The sequence below is a fragment of the Eucyclogobius newberryi genome, unplaced genomic scaffold, assembly GCF_026437365.1.
Source record: "Eucyclogobius newberryi isolate DKJ021-1_F unplaced genomic scaffold, fEucNew1.0.hap1 SCAF_2, whole genome shotgun sequence".
Classification (NCBI taxonomy): domain Eukaryota; kingdom Metazoa; phylum Chordata; class Actinopteri; order Gobiiformes; family Gobiidae; genus Eucyclogobius; species Eucyclogobius newberryi.
This window is the reverse complement of record NW_027315834.1, coordinates 51,338,670-51,352,307: the sequence shown is the minus strand read 5'-3', so window position 1 is coordinate 51,352,307 and position 13,638 is coordinate 51,338,670. Positions and strand designations below refer to the sequence as shown.

At 49.1% G+C, this 13,638-nt stretch overlaps 2 protein-coding genes across 3 annotated transcripts in view; both read right to left on the bottom strand.

Annotated features, from left to right (window-relative positions):
- The window catches only part of wdr36 (WD repeat domain 36), a 30,102-nt gene that overhangs the window by 6,189 nt on the left and 10,275 nt on the right, over window positions 1-13,638 (bottom strand). For both annotated transcript variants that reach the window (XM_072453382.1, XM_072453381.1), the window contains 6 exons: window positions 12,103-12,393; window positions 11,967-12,032; window positions 10,887-10,976; window positions 9,303-9,445; window positions 8,735-8,852; window positions 4,231-4,396 (listed from right to left, as the gene is read on the bottom strand). In XM_072453382.1, coding sequence (XP_072309483.1) covers window positions 4,231-4,396; window positions 8,735-8,852; window positions 9,303-9,445; window positions 10,887-10,976; window positions 11,967-12,032; window positions 12,103-12,393 — 874 coding nt within the window. The remainder of the gene's footprint in view (window positions 1-4,230; window positions 4,397-8,734; window positions 8,853-9,302; window positions 9,446-10,886; window positions 10,977-11,966; window positions 12,033-12,102; window positions 12,394-13,638) is intronic.
- Window positions 9,474-10,793, bottom strand: LOC140368266 (uncharacterized; the record flags this gene model as incomplete). The annotated part of the gene is made up of 1 exon (XM_072455233.1): window positions 9,474-10,793. A coding segment is annotated over one exon (1,320 nt), but the record flags the coding sequence as incomplete, so codon positions are not given.

Sequence of the window (13,638 nt, the reverse complement as noted above, 5' to 3'; positions counted from 1 at the left end):
TCATCTGCACCTGGAGCTTCATCTGCACCTGGAGCTTCATCTGCACCAGGAGCTTCATCTGCACCAGGTGCTTCATCTGCACCTGAAGCTTCATCTACACCTGGAGCTTCATCTGCACCTGAAGCTTCATCTGCACCTGGAGCTTCATCTGCACCAGGAGCTTCATCTGCACCTGAAGCTTCATCTGCACCTGGAGCTTCATCTGCACCAGGAGCTTCATCTGCACCTGAAGCTTCATCTGCACCTGGAGCTTCATCTGCACCTGAAGCTTCATCTGCACCTGGAGCTTCATCTGCACCAGGAGCTTCATCTGCACCTGAAGCTTCATCTGCAGCAGGAGCTTCATCTGCACCTGAAGCTTCATCTGCACCTGAAGCTTCATCTGCACCTGAAGCTTCATCTGCACCTGGAGCTTCATCTGCACCAGGAGCTTCATCTGCACCAGGAGCTTCATCTGCACCTGGAGCTTCATATACACCTGAAGCTTCATCTGCACCTGGAGCTTCATCTGCACCTGGAGCTTCATCTACACCTGGAGCTTCATCTGCACCAGGAGCTTCATCTGCACCAGGAGCTTCATCTGCACCTGGAGCTTCATCTGCACCTGGAGCTTCATCTACACCTGGATCTTCATCTACACCTGAAGCTTCATCTGCACCTGGAGCTTCATCTACACCTGGAGCTTCATCTGCACCTGAAGCTTCATCTGCACCTGGAGCTTCATCTGCACCAGGAGCTTCATCTGCACCAGGAGCTTCATCTGCACCAGGAGCTTCATCTGCACCTGGAGCTTCATCTAAACCTGGAGCTTCATCTACACCTGGAGCTTCATCTACACCTGGAGCTTCATCTGCACCTGAAGCTTCATCTGCACCTGGAGCTTCATCTGCACCTGGAGCTTCATCTGCACCAGGAGCTTCATCTGCTCCAGGAGCTTCATCTGCACCTGGAGCTTCATCTGCACCAGGAGCTTCATCTGCACCAGGAGCTTCATCTGCACCTGGAGCTTCATCTAAACCTGGAGCTTCATCTACACCTGGAGCTTCATCTACACCTGGAGCTTCATCTGCACCTGGAGCTTCATCTGCACCAGGAGCTTCATCTGCTCCAGGAGCTTCATCTGCACCAGGAGCTTCATCTGCACCAGGAGCTTCATCTGCACCAGGAGCTTCATCTGCACCAGGAGCTTCATCTGCACCTGGAGCTTCATCTGCACCTGAATCTTCATCTACACCTGGAGCTTCATCTGCACCTGGAGCTTCATCTACACCTGAAGCTTCATCTGCACCTGGAGCTTCATCTGCACCAGGAGCTTCAACTGCACCAGGAGCTTCATCTGCACCTGGAGCTTCATCTGCACCAGGAGCTTCATCTGCACCAGGAGCTTCATCTGCACCAGGAGCTTCATCTGCACCTGGAGCTTCATCTGCACCTGGAGCTTCATCTGCACCAGGAGCTTCATCTGCACCTGGAGCTTCATCTGCACCAGGAGCTTCATCTGCACCTGAAGCTTCATCTACACCTGGAGCTTCATCTGCACCTGAAGCTTCATCTGCACCAGGAGCTTCATCTGCACCTGAATCTTCATCTACACCTGGAGCTTCATCTGCACCTGGAGCTTCATCTACACCTGAAGCTTCATCTGCACCTGGAGCTTCATCTGCACCAGGAGCTTCAACTGCACCAGGAGCTTCATCTGCACCTGGAGCTTCATCTGCACCAGGAGCTTCATCTGCACCAGGAGCTTCATCTGCACCTGGAGCTTCATCTGCACCTGGAGCTTCATCTGCACCAGGAGCTTCAACTGCACCAGGAGCTTCATCTGCACCTGGAGCTTCATCTGCACCAGGAGCTTCATCTGCACCTGGAGCTTCATCTGCACCTGAAGCTTCATCTACACCTGGAGCTTCATCTGCACCTGAAGCTTCATCTGCACCAGGAGCTTCATCTGCACCTGAAGCTTCATCTGCACCTGAATCTTCATCTACACCTGGAGCTTCATCTGCACCTGGAGCTTCATCTACACCTGAAGCTTCATCTGCACCTGGAGCTTCATCTGCACCAGGAGCTTCAACTGCACCAGGAGCTTCATCTGCACCTGGAGCTTCATCTGCACCAGGAGCTTCATCTGCACCTGAAGCTTCATCTACACCTGGAGCTTCATCTGCACCTGGAGCTTCATCTGCACCAGGAGCTTCATCTGCACCTGAAGCTTCATCTGCACCTGGGGATTCATCTACACCTGAAGCTTCATCTGCACCTGAATCTTCATCTACACCTGGAGCTTCATCTGCACCTGGAGCTTCATCTACACCTGAAGCTTCATCTGCACCTGGAGCTTCATCTACACCTGGAGCTTCATCTGCACCTGGACCTAAAGCTTCATCTGCACGCGGAGCTTCATCTGCACCTGGACCTAAAGCTTCATCTGCACGCGGAGCTTCATCTGCACCTGGAGCTTCATCTGCACCTGAAGCTTCATCTACACCTGGAGCTTCATCTACACCTGAAGCTTCATCTGCACCTGGAGCTTCATCTGCACCTGGAGCTTCATCTGCACCAGGAGCTTCATCTGCACCAGGTGCTTCATCTGCACCTGAAGCTTCATCTACACCTGGAGCTTCATCTGCACCTGAAGCTTCATCTGCACCTGGAGCTTCATCTGCACCAGGAGCTTCATCTGCACCTGAAGCTTCATCTGCACCTGGAGCTTCATCTGCACCAGGAGCTTCATCTGCACCTGAAGCTTCATCTGCACCTGGAGCTTCATCTGCACCTGAAGCTTCATCTGCACCTGGAGCTTCATCTGCACCAGGAGCTTCATCTGCACCTGAAGCTTCATCTGCAGCAGGAGCTTCATCTGCACCTGAAGCTTCATCTGCACCTGAAGCTTCATCTGCACCTGAAGCTTCATCTGCACCTGGAGCTTCATCTGCACCAGGAGCTTCATCTGCACCAGGAGCTTCATCTGCACCTGGAGCTTCATATACACCTGAAGCTTCATCTGCACCTGGAGCTTCATCTGCACCTGGAGCTTCATCTACACCTGGAGCTTCATCTGCACCAGGAGCTTCATCTGCACCAGGAGCTTCATCTGCACCTGGAGCTTCATCTGCACCTGGAGCTTCATCTACACCTGGATCTTCATCTACACCTGAAGCTTCATCTGCACCTGGAGCTTCATCTACACCTGGAGCTTCATCTGCACCTGAAGCTTCATCTGCACCTGGAGCTTCATCTGCACCAGGAGCTTCATCTGCACCAGGAGCTTCATCTGCACCAGGAGCTTCATCTGCACCTGGAGCTTCATCTAAACCTGGAGCTTCATCTACACCTGGAGCTTCATCTACACCTGGAGCTTCATCTGCACCTGAAGCTTCATCTGCACCTGGAGCTTCATCTGCACCTGGAGCTTCATCTGCACCAGGAGCTTCATCTGCTCCAGGAGCTTCATCTGCACCTGGAGCTTCATCTGCACCAGGAGCTTCATCTGCACCAGGAGCTTCATCTGCACCTGGAGCTTCATCTAAACCTGGAGCTTCATCTACACCTGGAGCTTCATCTACACCTGGAGCTTCATCTGCACCTGGAGCTTCATCTGCACCAGGAGCTTCATCTGCTCCAGGAGCTTCATCTGCACCAGGAGCTTCATCTGCACCAGGAGCTTCATCTGCACCTGGAGCTTCATCTAAACCTGGAGCTTCATCTACACCTGGAGCTTCATCTACACCTGGAGCTTCATCTGCACCTGAAGCTTCATCTGCACCTGGAGCTTCATCTGCACCTGGAGCTTCATCTGCACCAGGAGCTTCATCTGCTCCAGGAGCTTCATCTGCACCTGGAGCTTCATCAAGCTTCATCTGCACCTGGAGCTTCATCAAGCTTCATCTGCACCTGATGCTTCATCTGCACCTGATGCTTCATCTGCAACCGAAGCTTCATCAGAGCTAGCCTCTAGCCTCAGCGCTAGCCTCTAGCCTCAGCGCTAGCCTCTAGCCTCAGAGCTAGCCTCTAGCCTCAGCGCTAGCCTCTAGCCTCAGAGCTAGCCTCTAGCCTCAGCGCTAGCCTCTAGCCTCAGAGCTAGCCTCTAGCCTCAGCGCTAGCCTCTAGCCTCAGCGCTAGCCTCTAGCCTCAGAGCTAGCCTCAGAGCTAGCCTCTAGCCTCAGAGCTAGTCTCAAGCGTACTTTAATCATAGCGGTCACTGATTGGTCAGAATGAAAGGGGCGTTACCTGTCGCGGTGCAGGCGCAGGGCACTGGGGCATGATGGGAGTCGCAGTTCTTGTTCCAGTTTCTTTGTTTTGAATCTCCAGAAGCGCAGCAGCCAATCAGAGCCTGCAGAGACTGTCAGCTGATTCAGGAGGTCTGTGGCCACACCCCTGACCGCGCCTCTGTGAGCTGCAGAGAAACGACCACATGAAGCTTATTTAAATATATATATAAATGATATATATTATTATGATAATACACTCTTTACAGTCACAGAATAATGAGTTTATTAAACACAATGTTTTCAGGTGAATATAAGGATCAGTTTTATGTTTTTACAGAAGTAAACATCAACTAAACTTCAAAAGAAACATAATCATGGCACAATTAAATTAGAAGAAAGTCTCATTTGGTCCAAAGTCGGTCAAATTTGTACATTTCCAAATTAAGTCTGAACGTCATGTGTCCATTTGTCTGATGTCTGTCCCTCTCTCAGTCCATGATCGTTGGTGACGTTTGTTCCATTTCTTTGTGATGGACTTTTTTGTTGTGATGTTTCTTTTTGGCGACAGCAATAACTCTGCCTCTCAAACCTGCCTTAGCTGCTGCATGCCAGAGAATGGGAGGAGCATCCCAGAGAATGGGAGGAGCATCCCAGAGAATGGGAGGAGCATCCCAGAGAATGGGAGGAGCATCCCAGAGAACGGATTGAGTAAATGAGCAGTAACTAGAGTTCGGCGCACGCATTCTTTTTGATCTTTTCATCTGTTTCCTGTTTTAGTTCTCTTGTTTGTGGCGTCAGAAGCGTTAGTAGCATCGTTTAATGTGAACGACATATTAAACCCATCAAACAAAGAAGAAACTAAACATTTGTTGTTATAAAAAAGTATACTATTCATCATTTAGAGGCAAACGCATATTAAACGTGTGTGAGCTCCACCAGGGGGCGACATCACTGTCTCTGCTGATTTCATGAGCTGATGGTGAACCACTCTGAGGGAACCCTGACCCTGAACCACTCTGAGGGAACCCTGAACCACTCTGAGGGAACCCTGACCCTGAACCACTCTGAGGGAACCCTGAACCCTGACCCTGAACCACTCTGAGGGAACCCTGAACCACTCTGAGGGAACCCTGATCCTGAACCACTCTGAGGGAACCCTGATACAGCATTTACCCCTGAACTTTACTACTATGAACTCCTGCCATGCACTTTGGAAATGTACTTTTGGAAATGTACTTTTAGAGTGTACTTTTGAATGTACTTTGGAGTGTACTTTGGAGTGTACTTTTGGAATGTACTTTTGGAGTGTACTTTTGGAATGTACTTTTGGAATGTACTTTTGGAGTGTACTTTTGGAATGTACTTTTGGAGTGTACTTTTGGAATGTACTTTTGGAGTGTACTTTTGGAATGTACTTTTGGAGTGTACTTTTGGATTGTACTTTTGGAGCGTACTTTTGGAATGTACTTTTGGAGTGTACTTTTGGAGCGTACTTTTGGAATGTACTTTTGGAGTGTACTTTTGGAGCGTACTTTTGGAGTGTACTTTTGGAGTGTACTTTTGGAATGTACTTTTGGAATGTACTTTTGGAGTGTACTTTTGGAGCGTACTTTTGGAGCGTACTTTTGGAGCGTACTTTTGGAGTGTACTTTTGGAGCGTACTTTTGGAGTGTACTTTTGGAGCGTACTTTTGGAGTGTACTTTTGGAGTGTACTTTTGGAATGTACTTTTGGAGTGTACTTTTGGAATGTACTTTTGGAGCGTACTTTGGGAGTGCACTTTGGGAGCGTACTTTGGGAGTGTACTTTTGGAATGTACTTTTGTGGAGTGTACTTTTGGAGCGTACTTTGGGAGTGTACTTTTGGAATGTACTTTTGAAGTGTACTTTTGGAGCGTACTTTTGGAATGTACTTTTGGAGTGTACTTTTGGAGCGTACTTTGGGAGTGTACTTTTGGAATGTACTTTTGAAGTGTACCTTTGGAATGTACTTTGGGAGTGTACTTTTGGAATGTACTTTTGAAGTGTACTTTTGGAGCGTACTTTTGGAATGTACTTTTGGAGTGTACTTTTGGAGCGTACTTTGGGAGTGTACTTTTGGAGCGTACTTTTGGAATGTACTTTTGGAATGTACTTTGAGTGTACTTTTGGAGTGTACTTTTGGAATGTACTTTTGGAATGTACTTTGAGCGTACTTTGGGAGTGTACTTTTGGAGTGTACTTTTGGAGCGTACTTTGGGAGTGTACTTTTGGAATGTACTTTTGGAGAGTACTTTTGGAATGTACTTTTGGAGCCTACTTTTGGAATGTACTTTTAGAGTGTACTTTTGGAGCGTACTTTTGGAATGTACTTTTGGAGTGTACTTTTGGAGTGTACTTTTGGAATGTACTTTTGGAGTGTACTTTTGGAGCGTACTTTGGGAGTGTACTTTTGGAATGTACTTTTGGAGCGTACTTTTGGAATGTACTTTTGGAGTGTACTTTTGGAGCGTACTTTTGGAATGTACTTTTGGAGTGTACTTTTGGAGTGTACTTTTGGAATGTACTTTTGGAGTGTACTTTTGGAGTGTACTTTTGGAGTGTACTTTTGGAGCGTACTTTTGGAGCGTACTTTTGGAGTGTACTTTTGGAGTGTACTTTTGGAGTGTACTTTTGGAGCGTACTTTTGGAGCGTACTTTTGGAGCGTACTTTTGGAGCGTACTTTTGGAGCGTACTTTTGGAATGTACTTTTGGAGTGTACTTTTGGAGTGTACTTTTGGAGTGTACTTTTGGAGTGTACTTTTGGAGTGTACTTTTGGAATGTACTTTTGGAGTGTACTTTTGGAGTGTACTTTTGGAATGTACTTTTGGAGTGTACTTTTGGAGCGTACTTTTGGAATGTACTTTTGGAGTGTACTTTTGGAGTGTACTTTTGGAGTGTACTTTTGGAATGTACTTTTGGAGTGTACTTTTGGAGCGTACTTTTGGAGCGTACTTTTGGAGCGTACTTTTGGAGCGTACTTTTGGGAGTGTACTTTTGGAATGTACTTTTGGAGTGTACTTTGGGAGTGCACTTTGGGAGCGTACTTTGGGAGTGTACTTTGGGAGTGTACTTTTGGAATGTACTTTGGGAGTGTACTTTTGGAATGTACTTTTGTGGAGTGTACTTTTGGAGCGTACTTTGGGAGTGTACTTTTGGAATGTACTTTTGAAGTGTACTTTTGGAGCGTACTTTTGGAATGTACTTTTGGAGTGTACTTTTGGAGCGTACTTTGGGAGTGTACTTTTGGAATGTACTTTGGGAGTGTACTTTTGGAATGTACTTTTGGAGCGTACTTTTGGAATGTACTTTTGGAGTGTACTTTTGGAGCGTACTTTGGGAGTGTACTTTTGGAGCGTACTTTTGGAATGTACTTTTGGAATGTACTTTTGGAATGTACTTTGGGAGTGTACTTTTGGAGCGTACTTTTGGAATGTACTTTTGGAGTGTACTTTTGGAGCGTACTTTGGGAGTGTACTTTTGGAATGTACTTTGGGAGTGTACTTTTGGAATGTACTTTTGGAGCGTACTTTTGGAATGTACTTTTGGAGTGTACTTTTGGAGCGTACTTTGGGAGTGTACTTTTGGAGCGTACTTTTGGAATGTACTTTTGGAATGTACTTTTGGAATGTACTTTGGGAGTGTACTTTTGGAGTGTACTTTTGGAGCGTACTTTGGGAGTGTACTTTTGGAATGTACTTTTGGAATGTACTTTTGGAGTGTACTTTTGGAATGTACTTTTGGAATGTACTTTTGGAGTGTACTTTTGGAGTGTACTTTTGGAGTGTACTTTTGGAGTGTACTTTTGGAATGTACTTTTGGAGTGTACTTTTGGAATGTACTTTTGGAGTGTACTTTTGGAATGTACTTTTGGAGTGTACTTTTGGAGCGTACTTTTGGAGTGTACTTTTGGAATGTACTTTTGGAGTGTACTTTTGGAATGTACTTTTGGAGTGTACTTTTGGAATGTACTTTTGGAGTGTACTTTTGGAGCGTACTTTTGGAGTGTACTTTTGGAGCGTACTTTTGGAGCGTACTTTTGGAGCGTACTTTTGGAGTGTACTTTTGGAGTGTACTTTTGGAATGTACTTTTGGAGTGTACTTTTGGAGTGTACTTTTGGAGTGTACTTTTGGAGTGTACTTTGGGAGTGCACTTTGGGAGTGTACTTTTGGAATGTACTTTGGGAGTGTACTTTTGGAATGTACTTTGGGAGTGTACTTTTGGAGTGTACTTTGGGAGTGTACTTTTGGAATGTACTTTGGGAGTGTACTTTTGGAGTGTACTTTGGGAGTGTACTTTTGGAATGTACTTTTGGAGTGTAAGGAGAATCAAGGACTGGGCTGAGAGAGGGACAGACATCAGGCAAATGGAACGTTCAGACTTGTATCTCCATGTTCAGTCTTCTTATGTTGTGTTTGTGGAGAAGTGTGATCAGTGAGAGGTCGCCACGGCAACAGACACCATGTTCCCTCTGGTCCAGGTCAAAGGTCAGCGACAGCGTTACCTCGATCGCTCTCCATGAAGCTGCCACGATGCAAACCAGACTCAAGGTTAAACACGCCCACTCTGCCACACGACCAGCCAATCACAGCAAAGTGTCCACAGGAAGTGATGTCCACGGCCTGAGGACAACAGGAAGTCATCAGTGAACCAAATTCATGAAGAACTAATGCTCTAAGGACATGCAATGATGAAGACGAGCATAAAAATATAAACTTTATTCTTTTGTACTTTTAGGGGCGTGTTAGAGGGGCGTGTTAGAGGGGCGTGTTAGAGGGGCGTGTTAGAGGGGCGTGTTAGAGGGGCGTGTTAGAGGGGCGTGTTAGAGGGGCGTGTTAGAGGGGCGTGTTAGAGGAGCGTGTTAGAGGGGCGTGTTAGAGGGGCGTGTTAGAGGGGCGTGTTAAAGGGGCGTGTTAGAGGGGCGTGTTAGAGGGGCGTGTTAGAGGGGCGTGTTAAAGGGGCGTGTTAGAGGGGCGTGTTAGAGGAGCGTGTTAGAGGGGCGTGTTAGAGGGGCGTGTTAGAGGGGCGTGTTAGAGGAGCGTGTTAGAGGGGCGTGTTAAAGGGGCAGTTACCGTGGCCTCGCTGCTCACGCTGCACTCTGGCGCCCTCAGGTGGTGGTTACCCATGGTGCAGCGGTGGTAGTTCCAGGTGGAGGCGGAGCTACGTCCACGATGACAGGAAACCACAGAGTCCCAGTCGGCCTGACGCGACGGAGCTGAAGAGACAGAGACAAGTGAATGATCTCACCTGACCTTCTCCTCCTGAACCTCCTCCTCCTGAACCTCCTCCTGCTGAACCTCCTCCTCCTGAACCTCCTCCTGCTGAACCTCCTCCTGCTGAACCTTCTCCTCCTGAACCTCCTCCTGCTGAACCTCCTCCTGCTGAACCTTCTCCTCCTGAACCTCCTCCTCCTGAACCTTCTCCTGCTGAACCTCCTCCTGCTGAACCTTCTCCTCCTGAACCTCCTCCTGCTGAACCTTCTCCTCCTGAACCTTCTCCTCCTGAACCTCCTCCTGCTGAACCTTCTCCTCCTGAACCTCCTCCTGCTGAACCTTCTCCTCCTGAACCTCCTCCTGCTGAACCTTCTCCTGCTGAACCTCCTCCTGCTGAACCTTCTCCTGCTGAACCTCCTCCTCCTGAACCTCCTCCTGCTGAACCTCCTCCTGCTGAACCTCCTCCTGCTGAACCTCCTCCTGCTGAACCTTCTCCTCCTGAACCTTCTCCTCCTGAACCTCCTCCTGCTGAACCTTCTCCTCCTGAACCTCCTCCTGCTGAACCTTCTCCTCCTGAACCTTCTCCTCCTGAACCTCCTCCTGCTGAACCTTCTCCTCCTGAACCTCCTCCTGCTGAACCTTCTCCTCCTGAACCTTCTCCTCCTGAACCTCCTCCTGCTGAACCTTCTCCTCCTGAACCTCCTCCTGCTGAACCTTCTCCTCCTGAACCTCCTCCTGCTGAACCTTCTCCTGCTGAACCTCCTCCTGCTGAACCTCCTCCTGCTGAACCTTCTCCTCCTGAACCTCCTCCTGCTGAACCTTCTCCTCCTGAACCTCCTCCTGCTGAACCTCCTCCTGCTGAACCTTCTCCTCCTGAACCTTCTCCTCCTGAACCTCCTCCTGCTGAACCTTCTCCTCCTGAACCTCCTCCTGCTGAACCTTCTCCTCCTGAACCTTCTCCTCCTGAACCTCCTCCTGCTGAACCTCCTCCTCCTGCTGAACCTTCTCCTCCTGAACCTCCTCCTGCTGAACCTTCTCCTCCTGAACCTCCTCCTGCTGAACCTCCTCCTCCTGAACCTCCTCCTCCTGCTGAACCTTCTCCTCCTGAACCTCCTCCTGCTGAACCTCCTCCTGCTGAACCTCCTCCTGCTGAACCTTCTCCTGCTGAACCTTCTCCTGAACCTTCTCCTGCTGAACCTCCTCCTGCTGAACCTCCTCCTGCTGAACCTTCTCCTGCTGAACCTTCTCCTGAACCTTCTCCTGCTGAACCTCCTCCTGCTGAACCTTCTCCTGAACCTTCTCCTGCTGAACCTCCTCCTGCTGAACCTCCTCCTGCTGAACCTTCTCCTCCTGAACCTCCTCCTGCTGAACCTCCTCCTGCTGAACCTCCTCCTGCTGAACCTCCTCCTGCTGAACCTCCTCCTGCTGGACATTAGGACTGACCGGAGCAGAAGTTGGTGATCGGAGGAAGTCTGAGCTCTTCATGTTTTAGACCGAGTTTCTTCTTTTTCTCTTTCTTTTTGTTGATGGAACCTGAAAACAAAGAAAACCAGGTCTAAACCAGGACTAAACCAGGACTAAACCAGGACTAAACCAGGTCTAAACCAGGACTAAACCAGGACTAAACCAGGTCTAAACCAGGACTAAACCAGGTCTAAACCAGGACTAAACCAGGACTAAACCAAGACTAAACCAGGTCTAAACCAGGACTAAACCAGGACTAAACCAGGACTAAACCAGGTCTAAACCAGGTCTAAACCAGGACTAAACCAGGTCTAAACCAGGACTAAACAAGGTCTAAACCAGGTCTAAACCAGGACTAAACCAGGTCTAAACCAGGTCTAAACCAGGTCTAAACCAGGACTAAACAAGGTCTAAACCAGGTCTAAACCAGGACTAAACCAGGACTAAACCAGGACTAAACCAAGACTAAACCAGGTCTAAACCAGATCTAAACCAGGTCAAAACCAGGACTAAACCAGGACTAAACCAGGACTAAACCAGGACTAAACCAGGACTAAACCAAGACTAAACCAGGTCTAAACCAAGTCTAAACCAGGACAAAACCAGGTCTAAACCAGGACTAAACCAGGACTAAACCAGGTCTAAACCAGGACTAAACAAGGTCTAAACCAGGTCTAAACCAGGACTAAACCAGGTCTAAACCAGGTCTAAACCAGGTCTAAACCAGGACTAAACCAGGACTAAACCAGGACTAAACCAAGACTAAACCAGGTCTAAACCAGGTCTAAACCAGGTCAAAACCAGGACTAAACCAGGACTAAACCAGGACTAAACCAGGACTAAACCAGGACTAAACCAAGACTAAACCAGGTCTAAACCAAGTCTAAACCAGGACAAAACCAGGTCTAAACCAGGACTAAACCAGGACTAAACCAGGTCTTAATCAGGACTAAACCAGTTCTAAACCAGGACTAAACTACTTCTAAACCAGGACTAAACCAGGACTAAACTACTTCTAAACCAGGACTAAACCAGGTCTAAGGGAAATATGAGACTGACCGTGGCCCAGGTTCTTGTTGAAGCGCTCGTGGACGGTGGAGAACGACTGAAGAGTCCCGTCCAGACCTGTAGAACAGAGAGGTTAAAGCCAGGACTAGGACCGGGACCGAGACCGAGACCGGGACCAGGACCTTACCTGCGCTAAGAATGCTCTTCCCATCGTTGCCGTGGTGACGGATGGTAGTGGGCGGAGCACTGTGTCCATGGCGACAGCGCAGTAGCCTGGCCCCGCCCTCCTCCATAAGCCACACCCTCAACGCATTGTCGCCGCCATTGGTGACCAATAGCGGCTCACCGTGCACAAATGTTGCCCCGGCAACGGCCCCTCGGTGGGCGTGGCTGAGCTGTGACGTCATCTGTTGGCGAGCAAGATCCCAGAATGCAATGTGTCCCTGAGGCGAGCAAGACGCCATAACGGGAGCGCCATCTGCAGGACAGAGAGAGAAATACACCTATACACCTGCACATGAGCCGTACATACACCTGCACATGAGCCGTACATACACCTGCACATGAGCCGTGCATACACCTGCACATGAGCCGTGCATACACCTGCACATGAGCCGTACATACACCTGCACATGAGCCGTGCATACACCTGCACATGAGCCGTGCATACACCTGCACATGAGCCGTGCATACACCTGCACATGAGCCGTGCATACACCTGCACATGAGCCGTGCATACACCTGCACATGAGCCGTACATACACCTGCACATGAGCCGTACATACACCTGCACATGAGCCGTACATACACCTGCACATGAGCCGTGCATACACCTGCACATGAGCCGTGCATACACCTGCACATGAGCCGTGCATACACCTGCACATGAGCCGTACATACACCTGCACATGAGCCGTGCATACACCTGCACATGAGCCGTGCATACACCTGCACATGAGCCGTGCATACACCTGCACATGAGCCGTGCATACACCTGCACATGAGCCGTGCATACACCTGCACATGAGCCGTACATACACCTGCACATGAGCCGTACATACACCTGCACATGAGCCGTACATACACCTGCACATGAGCCGTACATACACCTGCACATGAGCCGTACATACACCTGCACATGAGCCGTACATACACCTGCACATGAGCCGTACATACACCTGCACATGAGCCGTGCATACACCTGCACATGAGCCATGCATACACCTGCACATGAGCCGTGCATACACCTGCACATGAGCCGTACATACACCTGCACATGAGCCGTGCATACACCTGCACATGAGCCGTACATACACCTGCACATGAGCCGTGCATACACCTGCACATGAGCCGTACATACACCTGCACATGAGCCGTGCATACACCTGCACATGAGCCGTGCATACACCTGCACATGAGCCGTGCATACACCTGCACATGAGCCGTACATACACCTGCACATGAGCCGTGCATACACCTGCACATGAGCCGTACATACACCTGCACATGAGCCGTGCATACACCTGCACATGAGCCGTGCATACACCTGCACATGAGCCGTGCATACACCTGCACATGAGCCGTGCATACACCTGCACATGAGCCGTACATACACCTGCACATGAGCCGTGCATACACCTGCACATGAGCCGTGCATACACCTGCACATGAGCCGTGCATACACCTGCACATGAGCCGTGCATACACCTGCACATGAGCCGTA